Source organism: Myotis lucifugus, unplaced genomic scaffold, assembly GCF_000147115.1.
Source record: "Myotis lucifugus unplaced genomic scaffold, Myoluc2.0 scaffold_356, whole genome shotgun sequence".
Taxonomy (NCBI): Eukaryota; Metazoa; Chordata; class Mammalia; order Chiroptera; family Vespertilionidae; genus Myotis; species Myotis lucifugus.
The window spans coordinates 791,893-811,179 of record NW_005871404.1 but is presented as its reverse complement, the minus strand read 5'-3'; the positions used below and the strand labels follow the sequence as shown (position 1 = coordinate 811,179).

The window sequence follows — 19,287 nt, the reverse complement described above, 5'->3', positions numbered from 1 at the left end:
AATTATGGCGTAAAAGTGTGTTATATGGGTAATAGTTATGCAAGGGAGAAGAAAAGTACTTAGAAGTACTAGAAGGTTGGTCAAATCATGTGGCGAAGATGGCAAAGTGAGTGGTGGAGGAGAGAAATGCAGGCTCAAGATTAGCCAACTGATTGACCTTGACATGTTACTTTCCATTTAGGTTCAGTGTACAAAACCCGAGTGTGGAAAATGGAGGCAACTTACCAAGGAAATCCAGCTTACTCCACAGATAGCAAAGACCTACCGCTGTGGTATGAAACCAAACACTGCTGCTAAGGTACGATCTCTGTTGGTTTTTCTTTTGAATTCATTGCTAGGTTAATTTAGTTGTTAGTAAATAGTAATGGTATGTATTTCTTGTTTACTGTATTGCTCATTGTATCAGTATTGTATTGGTCCACTTACATATAACAGAACACCGACTACAGCGGCTTAACCAATGGAGGATTTTATTTTTCTCTCATTATGAGCAGGGTTGGTGTAGTTGCCCAAAGAAGTCTTGTTGTTTCTAGTTCTGCTACAAGATGGTTGCTGCACCATCAGCCTTTCTGTCCAACTCTAAGCAGTAAAGATGGGAGAGTCAAAGAGCAAGAGAGCTGTGCCAGCTGAGTCTCTCCCTCTTTAACTGGGAGCTTTCCTGCAAGTTCCAACAGTAGATTTCTATTTATATCTCATTGGCTGGAATAAGATTATTCAGCTACTCTGACCAACAATAGAGACAAAGGAAGAAAATCCCATATAAAAAAAAAAAAGAAACTCCTATATAATAAAGGCTAATATGCAATTGTCCCCTTGGGAGTTCCACCGACTGGGAGTTTGACTGCTGCTATGCTGCTATGATGTGCGCTGACGCAGTGTGGAATGAAGGAAGGCCCAGCCAGCAGCCAGCAGTGGGGGAAAGGAAGGCCCCGGCCAGCAGCCAGAAGGCCCTGATCGGCGCTGATCGCTGGCCAGGCCTAGGGACCCTACCGTTAATGAATTTCGTGCACCGGGCCTGTAGTCCTATATCATAAAACCCTAATATGCAAATTGACCGAACAGCAGAACGACCAGGCTCAGTGATGCACACTGACCACAAGGGGGCAGACGCTTAATGCAGGAGATGCCCCCTGGTGGTCAGTGCACTGCCACAGGGGGAGCACTGCTCAGCCAGAAGCCGGGCTCATGGCTGGCAAGCCCAGTGGCAGTGGTGGGAGCCTCTACCGCCTCCACTGCAGGCAGGTAGTAAGGAGCGAGGGGTCCTGGACTGCGAGAGGGTGCAGGCCAGACTGAGGAACGCCCCCTCAGTGCACCAGGGTTAAAGGTTAAAGGCTTATAGTACAGAGAGGTGATTTTTTAATATATGTGCGTGAATTTTGTGCACCGGGTCTCTGGTATTTTTGATATTTGGCAGTTACTTAGTTTTTAAAATGTGTAATTGCTTTAATGGGTTAAAGCATTCATTTACACAAATGTCCCTGGTTTCTTCAGTACATTAAAAAATGTTAGAAGTCATAATCTTGGGAGTAAAATACTTTTTTTAAAAAATTGAGATATTATTCACATGTCATAAAATTCACAATTTTAAAGTATACAATTACATGGTTTTTGGTATATTCACAATCATCACTTGCAAAATATTTTCTTAGTTCAAATATTTCTCATAAAAGAATGAATGAAAACTTTTATAAAGTTTATTATCAAGTTTTTTAAAGCCTAGGAGTTAAGATATAAATATTATTAAAGCAACTTATATATATTGTAAACATTTGGAAAATTTTGCTAAGTGAAATGGTTGAGAAATAGGGTATGGACATTTAGGAATTATATTGATATTATTTTAAATTTTACATAAGTATTACATGAATATAATCTCGGGGTTTTAAAAAAGTAAATTGAATATGTTTGTGTGTGTGTGTGTATATATGTATATATATAATACAGAAATAAAAAATGAAAGTCCTCCTTAACCATTTTCTCCTTTTCACCCTAATAGGTAACTACTCTTAATAATCTATCCTACTAAAACAGCAATTTTCAACTGGTACAGTGCAAGAATTTTTAAAACATGCAATACTTGACTATTTAGTCAGGGTTACAGACCTCTTTTCCCTTAGATTGTCAAATAAAAAAATGACAACAGCCAATACAACAATAGCCATCTGGTGTGAATGAATCAAAATTATACCAATTTTTTTGTCAGATTGGCAAAAAAATTTTTTTTGGTGTGCCACAGGATTTTAGTAATTAGTTTATGTGTTCCATGAAATGAAAATTGCTGTATTAGAACTTTTTTTATGCATTTGAATACATATTTCTGTTTGGCACATCTTTTAAGGCTCTTGATACAACTTAACTACTTAAAGGTTAAAGGTTTATTGTACAGAGAGATCATTTTTTAATATATGTGAAATTGCATCTTTTAAAAAAATATATTTTTATTGATTTCAGAGAGGAAGAGCGAGGGAGAGAGATAGAAACATCAATGATGAGAGAGAATCATTGATTGGCTGCCTCCTGCACACCCCACACTGGGGATCGAGCCCGCAACCCTGGCATGTACCCTGACCGGGAATCGAGCCATGACCTCCTGGTTGATAGGTCGACACTAAATCACTGAGCCACGCTGGCCGGGCTGCGTCTTTCTTTTAATTGAGTTATAATATATGCACAGATCTTCAATGCATTTTATTGAGTTTTGGAAAATGTCTACATTGTGTAACCAATACCCAATTAAGATATACTTTTCTACTACCTTAAAAATTCTAGTTATTTCCTTCCCTACCACTAGAGGCGATCACTGTTCTGATCTTTACCAGAGTTTTGTCTGCTCTCTTATTGCTAAGTGTGGAATACCACACTTGTTTAACTATTTTCCTTGAAGGGCATTTGTGATGTTTTAAATTTTTTGCTATTATGAATAAAACTGTAGTGAACATTCTGTGCAGGTGTTTTTTGTGGACCTATGGTTTCATTTCTTAAAGGTAAATACATAGGAGTGGAATTGTTGAGTCAGATGGTGAATTTATATTTTAGAAACTGCTAAATGGTTTCCACAGTTGTAGCATATTGAAACATTTGGTGGTGTTACTCTTTTAAAAAATTTTTAATTTTAATTTTAGCTGTTCTAATGGGCATGTACTGGTATGTCATTGTGGTTTTAATTTTCATTTCTCTGATGGCTAGTGATGTTAAGTATCATTTCATATGCTTATTGGCCATTTATACCTTGTCTTTGGAGAAATATCTGTCTAAAACTTTTTTAAAGATTAGGTTTGTTTTGTAGAAGTTCCTCAGTAATCTGGATATGAAATAAAATCTTGAATATTTTTCCTGGCTTTGTCTTACCCTTTTATTTACTTATCAAGAGATGAGAAGTTTTTAAGTTTGAAGCCTAGTTTACTCATTTTTTTATGTTTAGAACTTTTTGTATCTTTTCTGAGAAATCATTGACTACCTCTCAATTTACAGATAGTCTCATATGTTTTCTTTGAGGAGCTTTTTAGTATTAGCTTTTACATTAAGGTCACTTATCTCATGTTAATTTTTGTTTTTTATGCGAGGTATAAGGTCAAGATTCAATGTGCTTTTCATATAAATATTTAGTTGTTCAGTACCATTTGTTGAAAAGACTGTTTTTTCCCTTGAATTATCTTGGCTTTGTTATCAAAAGTCCGTTGGCCATACATGTTGGTCTATTTCTGGACCCTGTTCCATTGATCTCTTTGTTTATTCTTACCCCAGTACTCAGCTGGCTTGAATATTGTATCTTTATAATAAGTCTTAAAATGAGGTAGTGCAAATTCCTCTGTGTTTTTGTTTTTCAAGATTATTTTGGCTATCCTAGGTTCTTTATGTTACCATATAAACTTTATTATCAGCTTGTCAATATCTACAGAAAGGCCTCTGGGATTTTTTTTTTTTTTGTCATGCATTGACTCTATAGATAATTTTAAGAAGAATTGACATTCTTACATTTTTTCTGTCTTTTAATCCATGGGTCAGCAAGCTATGGGTCAAATCTCCCCCCCCCCCGCCCCCCCACCTGTTTTTGAAAGTAAAGTTCTATGGGAACACAGCTTTGCTCAGTCATTATGTATTGTCTGTGGCTGCTTTCATGCTGCAGTGGCAGAGTGGTTGTGACAGAGACTGTATCATCCACAGAACCTAACATTTACTACCTGGCCCTTTACAGAAAACATTTTCAACCCCTGTTGTGACCCCGAGCATGTGTATCTCTCCATCTCCTCAGGGTCTTTAATTTCTCCCAACAGTGTTTTCTAATTTTCATTGGGGATGTCTTTTGTTAAATAGATTTCTAGATATTTTGTGTGTTTTTTTCCTGTGATTGTAAGTAGAATTTATTTTTAACTTCATTTTCAAGTTGTTTGTTGCAATGACATAGAAATACAATTTTTATTTGTTGATTTTATACCCAGAGGCTTTGTTAAGTTATTAAATTTATTAAATTTCATAGGTCTTTTTGTAGATTCCTTTGGGTTTTCTATAGTTGCAACAACTGTGAATAAAGGCTGTTTTGCTTTCTTAAAAAACTCATCTTTTTGCTCGTTTTTTCTCTTGCCTTACTACACTGGTCAGGACCACCAGTACCATGTTGAATAGAAGTTGGAGAGTAGACATCCTTGTCTTATTCCTGACATAGGAGGAATGTGTTCCGTATTTTATCATTATGTATAATGCTGGCTGTAGCTTTTCGCAAATGCCTATAATCAGATCAAAGAAGTGCCTTTGTGTTCCTAGTTTGTTGAGAACTTTGTATTATGAATGGAAGTTGCACTTTGTCAAATACTTTCTCTACATCTTGTTTGATGACCATGTGGTTTTTCTCCTTTCATCTGTAAATGTGGTGAATTAGACTAATTCTGGAATGTTGAAACTACCTCACATTCCTGGAAAAAATCTCATTTGTTCTTAATGTATTATCCTTTTAGTGAATTGTTGGATTCAGTTTGTTAATATTTTGTTAAGGATATTGGCATCTGTGTTCATGATGACAGTTTTCTTTTCTTGTAATGTTCTTCTTGGGTGTTGCTGTCTGAGTTATGCTGGCTCCATAAAATGAATCCACAAGTATATCCCTCTTCTCTATTTTGTTAAAGAGTTTGGGTAATGTTGATATTTCTTCTTTAGCATTTGGTATAATTCACTAGTAAAGTAATTTGGATCAGTTTTCTTTGTGAAAAGTTTTAAAATTATAAATTCAGTTTCTTTAACATATATGGCAATGTAGGTGGTTTTATTCTACCCGTTTTAGAGTGTGGATGTGTGTTTCCAAGAAATTTGCCTATTACATCTAGATTGTCAAATTTGTTAACTTAAAGTTGTTTGCACTGTTCCCTTATTCTCCTTTTAATGTCAGCGAGCTCTATGGTGATATCCTTGTTTTTATTTTGGATGTTGGTAATTTGGGAGTGAAGGGTGGGAAGCACAGATCTAAGCCTGGGACCAGGGTCCTGGATTGAACAAATCTTGTCCCGAAACCTTTCAGTTTAGCCTTTAATTGATTCTTGAGCGCAGTCTTCAGAGTAGAAGGCCTCTCTGAGGGATAGAAGATAAAACAATGGGAAGGGCTGACACTGGGGCGGTGGGTAATTCATTTTTCAGGCTGAGTGCGCTGATGGGAATTGGGGTTTGAGTAATGAATGTGCACGAGCTTGTGTGGCAAAGGGGAAGCTGGCCGAAATAATGTCATGGCTGCACTGGATTTAACCAGGCCCTGTGTCCAAGATTACTTCTCAAGCCAAAAGTAGACTCAGTGGCATTTCATTATAATGTGTAAAGGAGAGTTCAACCAAGAGTAGTAAAAAATAGCAGACTATTTTAATAGAAATTAGCCTTTGGGCAATTTTCATTCAACCTATTTCTGATGTTTCTAAACAGTTATTCTAACAAAATATTTTTGGATGATTTGCTTACTAATGTGTGTTATTAAATACTGGGTATAATTTTACATAAAAAGTTTATATTAAAATCATTTTGATTTGTGCTTTGACTAGCTTTAGTTTAACTATCATTTGGAATTACTAGTATACATAATCCCTCCTTTCTTTTACCTGCCGACAATGGAATGTACAACTTTAACTTCTTCTCTACTAATTGTTCAAATGACCCATGTCCCTTTTTTTGTTTATTTGACTTTTTGGGGGGATGGTAATTGTCCTTTTCCATTTTTTTTTTTAGTTTAAGTAGTTTTTGAAAAGTCTGAATTCTTCTTTAGAATGAGTTTATTTTTAGAGCAATGATATATGTTCATTACTGAAAAAGTCAAACAGTATAGAAAAGGACAAAGATGATAACAAAAGAAAACTCATGTAGTCATCATCATGAAATAACCATACTAAATGAGATTTATTTAACAGTATATCTTCATCTTCATGTATTTCAAGCAAAAGAACTGGCTGAGAACTTCCCATGTTAAGAAATAGTACTTACTATGCATGCTGGTTTTATGTAAAATGATTGCGTACAGCAAAAGAAGCCAAAGTGAAATAAGAAGTTGTTGAACAGCCAGAACCGGTTTGGCTCAGTGGATAGAGCGTCAGCCTGCGGACTCAAGGGTCCCGGGTTCGATTCCGGTCAAGGGCATGTACCTTGGTTGCGGGCACATCCCCAGTGGGGGGCGTGCAGGAGGCAGCTGATCGATGTTTCTCTCTCATCGATGTTTCTAACTCTCTATCCCTCCCCTTCCTCTCTGTAAAAAATCAATAAAATATATTAAAAAAAAAGAAGTTGTTGAACATAGGATAATTATTTCTTCATCTCCAGAAATAGTAGTAGAATCACTTTGTTTCAGTTGCATGTTTCAATTTTAGATATTAATTCACGCCCTGCTATGAAAGTGGGAAAAGGAAATTATGTCACACGTTCGCCCACCTCCCCTTTCCCTTGCTCCCAATTTTTGTTAGTGTTTCGTGTTTTAGTTTAGTGTACTCCGTCAGAGTGAATGTACCATTTATTTTCCATAACCATCATCCCTCCATTGCTTACTCTTGCTTCTGTATTTACTGGGTTTAATACTCCCCACAATTTCTCTCACCACAGTTCCTTCTACCCCAAGTTCTTTATTTTGATGCATCACGTAGTTGAATGTATTTTAACATCAAGAACTTTTTTCCAGGAGGACTGAGAGGTCTCAGATTCCTTAAGCTTTTGAAAACTTAATTGCCTTTCTCTCCTTCCAAACCCTCTTAAAGTTGAAGGCTTCACGGTCTTCTTAAATGCCAGCTCCTAAGTAGAGTATCATGTTTTACACTTCTTCCCCCCCTCTGCTCCATCCCCAAATTGTCCCTTGAGAGCTACTGCTCCAGGCTGTTACTATCTGTAGCCTGAAGTTTTGAAATATTTATTTAAATGGTGTTTATTGATTCAGAGTCCCTTTGGTTTTCAGCTTGGTATTCAGTCAAGGACAAAGTCTGGAAAGGTTTATTTGTAAAATAACATTAAAAAGAATGGGAGCAAACTATGCACACTGTTTTGGAGCTTGCTTTTTTTCATTTAGTATGTCTTATAGATATTGCCATCTCAGGACCTAAAGACCTCTTTCTCTTTAAAGCCTGTATAATACTCTACTGAGTGGATGTAACCTGATGTATTTCACATGATTGAGAGCATTTAGGTGACTTTCCAACGTTTGTTGTTAGCAGTGCTGTGATGAATAACTTTATATCTTTGCCATTTTTCCGTATATTTGTAGGATCAATTCCTAGTTATAACATTTCTGTGTCAAAGAGAACATACCATTGTTTTAATATGAAATAATTCTTAGACACAAAAGAGGATTTATAATTTGTGTGTAAGGAACAAAGAATTAAAGCAAACACTCATGTATCCAGCAGTTTTAGAAGCTGAGCATTATTACCAAAGCCTCTGTCACTTCCTGCGCACCCCTCACCCCTTCCCTATCTTCCCTTCACTGCAAGGACACAGTATTCCGAATTTTGTATTTATTATTCCTCAGCTTCTTGTTACATATTTACAAAACCCTAAACAGCGTGTAAAGTTTTGCCTGCTTTTGGACTGGCTATAACATTGTATCATCTTGTTTGTGTTCTGCAGCTTGCTGCTTTCACTCAATGTGGAAGTTTTTCACATGCACCCATGTGGATGCCAGAGCTCTGAGCTATTCATTTCCCCTGCTGTATAGTATTGCGGTGTGTGACCATACCACGATGTATCTATTTTCCTGTTCACGGGCTTGACGGTTGTTTCTGGTTTGGGCCTCTGACACCCCGTGCTCCTGTGAGCATTCGCGCAAGCCTCTCCTAGGGCACAGGCCAAGTTTCTCCAGAGCGCATTCCGAGGGCCCGATCCGCGGGGCTCTATGGTATGCCAGTCTGCAGTTTACTTAGGTAACTTTTTACTTGAAATATATAAACAGAAAATGCATGTAGCTCTGAATTTTCACAAAGTCCCCATTTAGCCAGCTTCCCGTAAAGAAACGGAACACTTACCAGCCCCTCAGAGTCTCCCAGCACCCCTTTTCCTCACAGCCTCCTTCCCTTGCTCCCCCACTTACTATTCTGACTTAAAACACTGCAGATGTTTTGCTTGCTTTTGAATTTTATGTTAATGGAATCATGCAGTGTGTTTTCTCTGGGGTCTGGCTGCTTTCTCTCACCGTTATGTTTGTCAAGTACATCCGTGCTAGAGTGTGTGGTTGTAGTTTGTTCGTTCTCATCACCAGAGAGTGACCATTGTTTGACTATGACACAGTTTATTTATCCATTCTGCTCTTGATGGGCTTCTGGGTTGTGTTTATCTTTTTTCTATTACAAACACTCCTCCTTTGAACATTTTCAGCTTCTGTTGGTGCACATGTATGAGGGCCTTTCTGGAAAATACAACAAAGCTTAGGTTGCTGGACATGTAGTATGTACATCTACAGTTATACAAGATAATGCCAAATTATGGTTCATTTAAAAGTTTCATATTTTGTCCCGTTGCTCTCCAGAGTTATTCTTTCTTTCTTTTTTAAAAAAATATATTTTTATTGATTCCAGAGAGAGGAATGGAGAAGGAGATAGAAACATCAATGATGACAGAGAATCATGGGTTGGCTGCCTCCTGCATGCCTCCCACTGGGGATCGAGCCCACAACCCAGGCATGTGCCCTGATCAGGAATTGAACCTTGACCTCCTGGTTCATAGGTCAACGCTCAACCGGCCGGGCAAGAGTCGTTATTTCTTTAGCTTTCCACCTGGGTGTTCTTGTGAGAGCAGCTGTCCTCCCCACACCTTCATGCATACAGTGGTTCATTACACTTTTCTCTTTGCCAGTCTAAAAGGTGAAAAGGGATATCTTCTTGAAGGTAAATTGTTACTGAAGACTATATTTTACAAGTAAAGCTAATTAACACTTGGTTTGCCTTTCAGCCCGAGACCCCAGATCATTGTTCCCTCCCAGAGGATCTAGTGAGTATTTCTGCATGTTCTAGATTGGAGTTCATTGCATCTCCAATGATAAGCGCTATGTGTAAATGACAATAACAGTTTCAATGTAACATGATAATGATATGATGGAAATGCTAGCAATAGTGGTGTTATAGGCGATCCTCCCCAACTTAAAATAAAGTTATATTGCTTTGCATTAAAAGGAAATAGAGAGGAAGAAACTGCTACCTTGCTTTACGATAAAGATCAGGCTTGTTATACTTTTTTTTCATGGGTGACTTTACAACTCTGCTTGAATCCTTCCAAGAAAAGAACAAGAGGCCTAAAGTTTGGTGGTCTTGGCCCAGATTCAGCTGTGAGAGTGTTCTTGTGTATTCAGACCTTGATGTAACTGCTTTGTCCTGGCCCTGTGTGGAAGGGAACAGTGTCTCCAGCTGGCGAAGCCTCATACATTTCATTCCTTTTAAAAAATATATATATTTTTATTGATTTTAGACAGGAAGGGAGAGAGAGAGAGAGAGAGAGAAACATCAATGATGAGAGAGAATCATTGATTGGCTGCCTCCTGCACGCCTCTTACTGGGGATCGAGCCCGCAATCCTGGGCATGTGCCCTTGACTGTAATCAAACCTGGGACCCTTTGGTCCATAAGCTGAAGCTCTATCCACTGAGCCATACCAGCTAGGGCCACATTTCATTTCTTATGGGGCTTTGCTACCGAAGCTGGCACAATCCATGGGCTGCATAATCAGAGCCAATGGCTGTTTCATAGAATGCCTTTTTAAGACTCTTGAGTTTTTGAAATTCTGAGGTTCTGGGTTTTTCTGCATTTCAGTAATTCAGGATTATTAACTTGCAGTTTTTCTAGATTTCTGAATCGCAAGGACTGTGGTTGGTTTTCAGGCAAAGAAAGAATTAACATCTAGAAAATCTATTTTAAAACCATTCTGTTATATAAAGGGGTGTGTGAAACACACACATACACACATTTTTTAATAATTAGTTGTTCCCTAAAACATTTCCATGGTAAACTAGTGGCCCAAATAATATGGGATTGGGATAGACAGGATGAGATTGTAGAAAGGAAGGAAAAAGTAAATACAATGCCTTATGAATCTGACCCTAACATTAGACCATTTAGCATGCAGAAGAATTTGAGCTTTGGGACAGAGGCCATATTCTTGGGATACATGAACTTTTAAAAGTTTGGAAGATTCCCTTAACGTTCATCTGCCAGTCATTTATTTTTGCGCTTCATTAAGGAGGGGTCAGGAGCAGGCTTCTAGCCATATCACCTATCTACCCTTTTTCTGTTTCTATGGATTCTAGGGTCACTTTAAAAGCAATTTCTAAATTTTTTGAGTGCCTGTATTAGCTTCCTAGGGCTGCCGTAACAAATCACCGCAAACTGGGTGGCGCAAAGCAACAGGAGTTGATTGTCTCATAACTCCAGAGTCTGTATGTTTGAAATCAAGGTGTTAACAGGGCCGTGCTTCCCCTGAAGGCTGTAAGGGGGGGATCCTTCCTGCTCCTTCCAGCTTCTGGTGTTGCCAGCAATTCTTAGCATTTCTTGGCTTATAGACGCATCACTCCAATCTCTGCCTCTGTCATCACATGACCCTCTCCCCGTGTGTTTTCTGTCTCTCTGTCTCTTCTCTTCTTCTAAGGATGCTAGTCATAGTGAATTTAAGACTCCAGTATGACAAGGTCTGCGAGACATTGTTTCCAAAAATGGTTACGTTCTGAGGTTCTGGGGGAATACTATTTAACTTAGTATAGTGGGTATTTTATTACATTAATAGACTGACTATATCAAGTACAAGTTCTTCATTGGTATGTGTCTTCAAGATGACAGTGGAATTTTTTATGGTATATGGACAAAATGAGAGCCAGGTGTCCAGGAATGGCAAGTGTGTTGAGAGAACACACTTGGAATAGCAAGATCAAATGCCAGTTTATTAGTCACTGTTTTAGTTTCTCATGTTCCAATGCAGAGGTTTGGAGCACCCTCAAGTGAGCTTCTATGGGGAGGAAACACTGGGGGGCGTCAATAGGATGGCAGGCGCTCTCTGGTGGGTCCTGACTCAGTTTACCAACATAGCTGCAAGACCCAGGAAGTGTAAGAGAAGGGAAGAGCGTGGGTGAATGTTTTCTAAGTCACCTGCATTCTGTCCTCTCTGTGGTCTATTTACAGTGCCTGAACCCTCAGTTTACTCTGTCCTTGGCGCTCTGCTCAGAAGGGGGTCCATAGAGGCAGCCCTGGTGTGTTGAGGAAGGGACTGAAGCTTTCCTTCTTTCTGGTGCAGCTCTGCCTTCAAGGGCCAAACCTAAAACAGGCCAGGAGAACAAAGATTGTACCCAGAAATGCCTTTGGGGCAAGGCACTTAACAATGAATGTGTGAAGCAGCTGCGAGTGATTTGTAGGGAGTGTTGGGGCTTGTAGTCAACTGAAAATTGCTTGTCCCAGATTCGGACTCTGTGAAATTTGAAGGGCAAACAGGATGCATCTCCAATCTGGATTAACTCTGTAGACCCTGAGTTCACAAACCCCTGCTTGATGGCAGCTGGCATTTGCTGGGAGCCTAGAAAACTAACATGAGAGGGGCTCTGAGCGCAAGGTTCTCCTGGATCAGATTCTTAGAATTCTTGGGGCATGTATTCAGCCTCACTTTTAGAAAAGGCTGTCTAACGTAGGATTTGTGGAGTTTGCTTTACAAGCCGACCAGCTTTTCTTTTTATTGCAGGAGTTAGTCATCATGGGGATGCTTTGATCCAGTGATTCCATATGTTAAGTCAACTCTGGAATGTGGTCACACATTTAAAGACCAAACATAGCTTTTACTTGTTCAGCTCTACATTTAGCATCTGTTTTGATGGTTGTAGTATACTTTTCCCTCTGAAAATATTTTTGTAGCCTCTGGCAAAAAGCAGTAATGCTTGGCTACTACTTAGGTGAATTATATTTTTTCTGCCCAGTTTTTCAATTTAAATTATCTTTAGATTCTAGTAAAGGGGAGGGGGGGATGGAAGATAAAATGATTATGGAATAGAAAGTTGTCATGTCACACTTACACCGGCAGTGCAGTCAATGGGTGCAGCTTCAAGACCGACCTGGAGTTGGTGGGTTTGCCGAGGAGGGGAGGGAGAGAGGGGAAGGCTGTTGCTGTGTATCTGAAACAACTCTGCCTTGGAAACGTGGCTCTCCAGGTATCGCCAGCCACTTCTGTTTCTGAATCTGAGTGTGCTGAACTCTGGTGTAGGACTGCTGAGTGGGAGAAGGCAGAGTAGAGGGGTTAAGGATGAATACCGTGGAGACAGTCATCTGTCCTCGGCTGGATCTGCATGTACATTTCCTGTCTGCCATTGTCCCTCTTCGTCTTGCTCTGCCCATTTCAGAGAGTGTCGGAAGTTTCCAACCATTGGTGGTACTCCATGCTCATTCTACCTCCTTTGCTGAAAGACAGCGTGGCAGCACCCCTGCTCTCTGCCTACTACCCTGACTGCGTTGGCATGAGCCCCTCCTGCACCAGCACAAACCGCGCAGCCAGCGACGCCAGCCCCGGGAAGCTGGAGCACTCCAAGGCGGTCCCCTCTGTGCTGGGTGAGAGCTGGTCCTGGCACTCCCTGCTTCCCCCCCACACCCCCTCAGTCCCTGGAAATGTGTGGGTGAGCAGAATGGAAGAGACTTAGTGTGTGCAGCATGTGCTATAAAGCACCTCATTATATCATAGATTTGGTTATGCTGTGGATGTCATATCATCTGTGTATATTGTGCAGTTAATTTTTCCCTCAGTGATCGGAAAGCCTATAACACTTGTTCAGGAATCGTTGTCTACAGAGTTTAATGAGTATGTATTTGAAAGCTGGATAAGTTGATGATAATGCAAACTCTGACATTACCAGAAGAAAGCTTTGACTATCTGAGCGTCCTTCTTTTTATTCTGAGTCTTTCTACTTCTAATTATGCCCTTGAGAATTTCAGCAGAATGATTCACTCCTGAAAAAAATTCAGAACTTTAGGTCAGGGCAGGCATGCTTGTTGGGCATGACTTTAAGATTCCACATTGGAATTCTTTGTGTACAAGCAAGAATTCTAGATTTTCCGCCTGAACACTTTTTTCTTTTTCTATTTTATTTTTTAATTGCCAACTTCATTTTTGATGATGTGAAAAGATTTTGACATTGTGGCCCTGTCTTAAGGTTTTTAACTCATAACACTGGGTCTTCCAAAATGTAACTGTGGTCGAAATGAAAGCAGAAGAGAAACAGTCCCAGTGTTAGTTTAAGTGGGATGGAACAGGCACTCAAATTAGTGGGTTTGTACATTTGTGAAGGACAATTTGGCAGTGTGATCAAAAACTTTTATCCTGCGAATGTATCCTAACTAAATTATCAAAGTAAGTTATAATTATAAAGTAAGTCCAAAGATTTTTGTGCAAAGAAATTTGGGTGGCATTGCTTATAATAGTGAATAATTGGATGAAGTTTCAATGCCCAGCATTAGTGGAATGATTAAATGATAAGAAAATATTATGTCCATTGAAGTCCAGGTTAATGACATGGAAAACTATTCTCGATGTCATAAATTAAAAAAAATAAAGTTAGAAAATATTATAAAGTAGCATTTTTTTCTGGCTTTGTAAAAACAAATTTCTATAATATTAAAATTTTCCATTCAGAGAAACAGCACTGGTAGTCTGTAAACCCCCTCTCAAAGATTATCAGGAGTTAGTGATTGCTATTTCCCCTATGAACCTATTCATCTTATAATCAGAAAAATTCCAATAAAAGTTAAAATATTTTTCCATGGGGAGTTGGTATTCAGTAGGTACAGAGTTTGAGTTTTGCAAGTTGTAAAAGTTTTGGAATCTGTTGTACAACAATATGAATATACTTAACACTACTGAACTGTACACTTAAACATGGCTAAGATGGTAAATTTTATAGTATGTGTTTTTTTTTGCTTTTTTTTTTTTTTTTACCAGAATTACAGCTTTTAAAGAATTGTCCATACCATGGAAATTAAATTTGTGAAGAATGGGAAAAATATGTGTTTAATTTCCACATATGTTGTCTAACTGGAGGGAGGAAGCAGAAATACAGTAGGACAGACTTGGCTGTCCTTGTTGGTTTGATAATGCGCTTTAATTCACCCGCATTTGGAGGTGACAGCTTGGAGCATTTGCCTGTTTGTGCTTCTGTCAGTCCCAGGCATGAACCGGTACTTCCAGCCTTTCTACCAGCCCAACGAGTGCGGCAAAGCCCTGTGCGTGAGGCCGGACGTGATGGAGCTGGATGAGCTCTACGAGTTCCCAGAGTACTCCCGGGACCCCACCATGTACCTGGCCTTGAGGAACCTCATCCTGGCCCTGTGGTACACTAACTGCAAAGTAAGTGCAGGGCATGGTAGCTCTCAGCACGGGGACAGAGACTTCCCTTGAAAGAGAGGAGCCAGGCTACCTATGGATAGAACTTTTCGACCAGGGTTTCTCCACCTCGGCAGCGTTGAAAGTTTGGGGGGATAGCCTTTGTGTGAGGGGTTGTCCTGTGCATTATAGTATGTTTAGTTGCATCCTTGGCCTCTTCGCCCCCTAGATGCCAGAGCACCCCCAGTTGTGACAACCAAAAATGTCTCCAGCTATTGCCAATGGGGGCAAAGTCTTTCCTCCCTGAGAACCACCACTTTAGACCGTGTGTTGTCGGAATCTTAACTCTCTAGTGAGTGAGTGTAAGGTGCAAAGTTTGGTTCAAACAGTTCCTATGGCTACGCCAGGAGAAAAGGTGAAACACTGAAGACTGGATTAAACCATTGAGGGCAGGATTTATATTCACCTCATTATCCTTAAACAACCTTTGCTCTCTGTTGGGACTGAATAAAAGTTAGGGGCTTTATACATACAGTACCAGCCTTGAAAGGGGTGAAGATAAATTTTCGGTGTGTGGTATGTGTGGTGGAAATACAAGCTTTTTTAAAAAAAAAAACCAAAAACACACCACAAAGCCTTTTCTGACCCCAGTATTTTTCTGATTTATTAATTTCTTCTGCAAATATCAAGGGTTTCTCAGTGCAGATTATTTTGCAAGGCCAAGAAAGATATGCCCGCTCCACCCTAGTATTTCACTGGATTAGACTCCAGTATGAGGTGACCTGATTAAGTGATGGGTGTTAATGCCATTTATACAAATTATATCCAGGTGAGTAGGCTGGGCAAGGTAGAATTAATTACTCATTTTGTCCCCAACAGGTTTGATACAGGTGCTCAATAAACATTTGCTGAACTGAACAAAATTGTGCTCAGAATTTCCTGTGAATAATTATAAAGATACAGTTTTTAGAAACAGCATCAGATTAATTTTTCTTCACATTTTAAAAATTTGACTTTGAATTTTAACTTATACTGGGGACAAATCATATAGAAAAAATCCTGAACTTGTCATCCTGGATCCATTTAAAATTTTTTAAAAATGTATTTTTATTGATTTCAGAGAGGGAGAGAGGGATAGAAACATCAATGATGAGAGAGAATCATTGATCGGCTGCCTCCTGCACACCCCACACTGGGGATGGAGGCCGCAACCCAGGCAAGTGCCCTGACAGAAAATTGAACTGAGACCTCCTGGTTCATAGGTCAATGCTCCATCACCAAGCCATGCTGGCCGGGCCCGTTTTCATTTTCAATGATAGAGTTTTTACCGTGGCCTTTGTTACATGGTTTATATAGTGTATATATTTACTACTCTAGTGGTAAAACACAAATGTTTGCAATAGAAGAATCAAAGACTTTGAAAGGATTGTTTTTAAATTTCATAAATACAAACAGTTTATCTTCTGAAGCAATGAAGCTCAATGTTGTATGTGTTAATTTTGACTACTTCAAGTGTATAGTCATCTTCCTGTGTTTCAAGTTCTGGTGGAGCTGGGGGTTGGGGACAAGTAAAGGAGAGGCCAGGGGTAGGGACCCCCACTCCCACCTCCAGCGCCTGTTCTAACTTCACACCAGGCCCAGGCCGCATTACTCTGGGATCTTTGAAATGGATCAAGGCCTTGCCAAAGCTGGGCCAAGCAGCGAAAGGCAGTGCTATCTTTTTTTTTCAAGTTCCTCAGTCAGTCCCCCCTCATCAGTGATAAGAATCCAACTTTTCCTGCTGCCAGTACGCAGAGCAGCCTGGGTTTCTGCAGGGGCCTTTGTTACATTGTTTATTGAGTCAGGAATATATTACTTGTTACATAGTCTGCCCCCATACTCCCTTAGCAGTCGTTCTGAGCAAAGGGAAGCTTATGCGATAAGATACAAATTGTTATATCTGCCTTTTGTCCCTTCACCAGGCAAGCCTCCCTTTGATCTTATTTCTTCATGTTAAATAATGAATTTGAATGACCTCGAGAGTTTCCTTTTTTTTTAATCCTCACCCAAGGAGTGAAGATATTTTTTCTATTGACTTTTAGAGAGAGTGGAAAGGAGGGTGGGGGGAGAGAGAGAAATATTGATGTGACCCAGACACATCGATGGTTGCCTCCTGCACACACCCCAACGAGGGATGGGGATTGGACCAGCAACCCAGGAATGTGCCCTTGATCAGGAATCGAACCCACAACCCGCTGGTGCCCAGGCCAACGCTCTAAGCACTGAGCCACACCAGCCAGGACCCTGATAGTTTCTTTTTGTTGTGATAAAATACACACAACATAATATTTACCATTTAAATGATTCTAAAGTGTATATTTCAGTGGCATTAAGTACATATACAATGTTGCTTAGCCATGACCACTATCTAGTTCCAGAAATTTTCATCACCCATAGAGGCACCCACAGTCCTGAAGCAGTAACTCCCCATTCCTCCCTTCCCCCCAGCAGTCACTAATCCACTTTCTGTCTCTATAGATTTGCCTATTCTTGACATTTCATATAAATGGAATCTTACAACATGTGGCCTTCTGTAATGAGCTTCTTCACCTAGCATACTGTTTTCAAGGTTCATGCCTGTTGTAGCATGGATCGGCACTCCAGTGTTTTTTATGGCTAAGTAATATTTATTCCCTGTGCGGATAGACCACATTTGTTTCTCTGTTCAGCTGTTGATGAACATTTTTGTGGCTATTTGAACAGTGCTGCTTTGAACATCTGATTTCAATTCCTGTGGGCATGTACCTGGGAGTGGAATTGCTGGGTCATGTGGTAATTCTATGTTTAACTTTTTGAGGAACCAAGAGTTGCTTTTTGTTTGTTTGCCTTAACAGTTTGGTTTTATTTTCAAACACAGGAAGCCCTGACTCCTCATAAATGTATTCCTCACATCATCGTCCGGGGTCTCGTGCGCATTCGGTGCGTTCAGGAAGTGGAGAGGATACTTTATTTTATGACGAGGAAAGGTCTCATCAACACAGGCGTTCTCAGCGTGGGCACCGACCAGCGTCTTCTTCCTAAAGATTACCACAGTGTAGGTGACGAGCTCTAGCAGTAACACCCCTCGGTCAGGATAAAGGCCAGTACGTTGCTGTTGATGATACTAGCAAAAGTCACATTATCACCATAAAAGGTGTAAAATAAGCCTTGCTGGAGTATGTGTTTCTCTGGAGAGGATTCTGTTTCCCTGGACTGTAGAAAAGAGGAAGGGATTACTTAAGTACATCAAAGAAATGTAGATGAACCAACATTTGCTTGGTAGTTAGTACCTTCCAGAACAACAAAAACAGCAACTGTTTTCATTGCTCTAATTAGATTTTTTTAAAAATTTATCTTTATTGTTGAAAGTATGACAGACGTCCCCTTTTTTTCCCTAGTGACACCCCCACCCCCGCAGGCCTTCACTGCACTATTGTCTGTGTCCATGGGTAATGCATATATGCATATAAATGCTTTGGTTAATCTATCCCTACCCCCTTCCCTCTGAGACTTGTTTGTTCCATGCTTCTATGTCTCTGGATCTATTTTGTTCATCGGTATATTTTGTTCATTAGATTCCACATACGAGTGAGATCATGTGATACTTCTTTCTCTGACTGGCTTATTTCACTTAGCATAATATTTTTCTTTTATTTTCTTTTTTTTTTTTTTTTAAAGAAATCAGTCATCATTATTGGGGCTGGTCCAGCAGGATTAGCAGCTGCTAGGCAACTGCATAACTTTGGAATTAAGGTAAGATTTTTTGCTCATGGAGGTGGAAACAGATGGTTAACTGCTCCTCTGGTCTAGATTTTCTAAGACTTAGAAACCACTTCCTGATTTTAGCAAAGAATGCTGAGTACATGGTATCTTTATGTCTTTACACTTGATCCGAGAAAAGATACAAAATTTGAAATTGGTTTAATAAGAGAAAAGTAAAGGAAGATAAAAATTCCCACAGCTTTGGAGAGAGTTTAAGACTCTATTGAGCAACCCAGAAGAGATTTTAAGTTGGTATATAAGTAGAATTTCCCAACAGGTTGTTACTGACATAATAGCAGGGTCATTGGGAAAAATCCTTTATTCCTGCAATAGTTTGAGACAACAGATAGCAGTTTGGGAATTCACTGTTTGTTTTATAAAAGTTTCTGAAATACCCAGTTACATTTTCTTATGCAAATTAAAGGAACCTTTTGAATCTTATGTCTTGAGAAATAAAAATCTTTGCTTTTGGAAGCAAGATTGAATTACTTAATCCATGGTTGAGACAGGATTACATGACTTTTGAAGTACTGTACATATTTGGGGTTGCCTGCTTCCCCGAGGTGGGATATTTTTTTCTTTTTATCTGGTATTTTGCTTTATTCCAGTTGTTCAAAATTAGCCAAGATAGAAACCATTACAAAAACCATTTGTGCAGTTCAATGTCTAATTTGTATTAGACTCATTCAGATTAACCTTAGGTTTCTGTGACTTCCTAAATCTGACACAT

The 19,287-nt window shown here is 39.5% G+C and overlaps 1 protein-coding gene across 9 annotated transcripts in view; it reads left to right on the top strand.

Moving 5' to 3' along the window:
- The window catches only part of KDM1B (lysine demethylase 1B), a 51,576-nt gene that overhangs the window by 11,013 nt on the left and 21,276 nt on the right, over window positions 1-19,287 (top strand). For 8 of the 9 annotated variants that reach the window (XM_023764891.1, XM_023764889.1, XM_023764890.1 and 5 more), the window contains 6 exons: window positions 182-298; window positions 9,394-9,432; window positions 12,808-13,012; window positions 14,617-14,801; window positions 17,674-17,850; window positions 18,474-18,548. In XM_023764891.1, the coding sequence (XP_023620659.1) occupies window positions 182-298; window positions 9,394-9,432; window positions 12,808-13,012; window positions 14,617-14,801; window positions 17,674-17,850; window positions 18,474-18,548 (798 nt within the window). The remainder of the gene's footprint in view (window positions 1-181; window positions 299-9,393; window positions 9,433-12,807; window positions 13,013-14,616; window positions 14,802-17,673; window positions 17,851-18,473; window positions 18,549-19,287) is intronic. The other variant, XM_023764888.1, reaches the window with a different exon arrangement.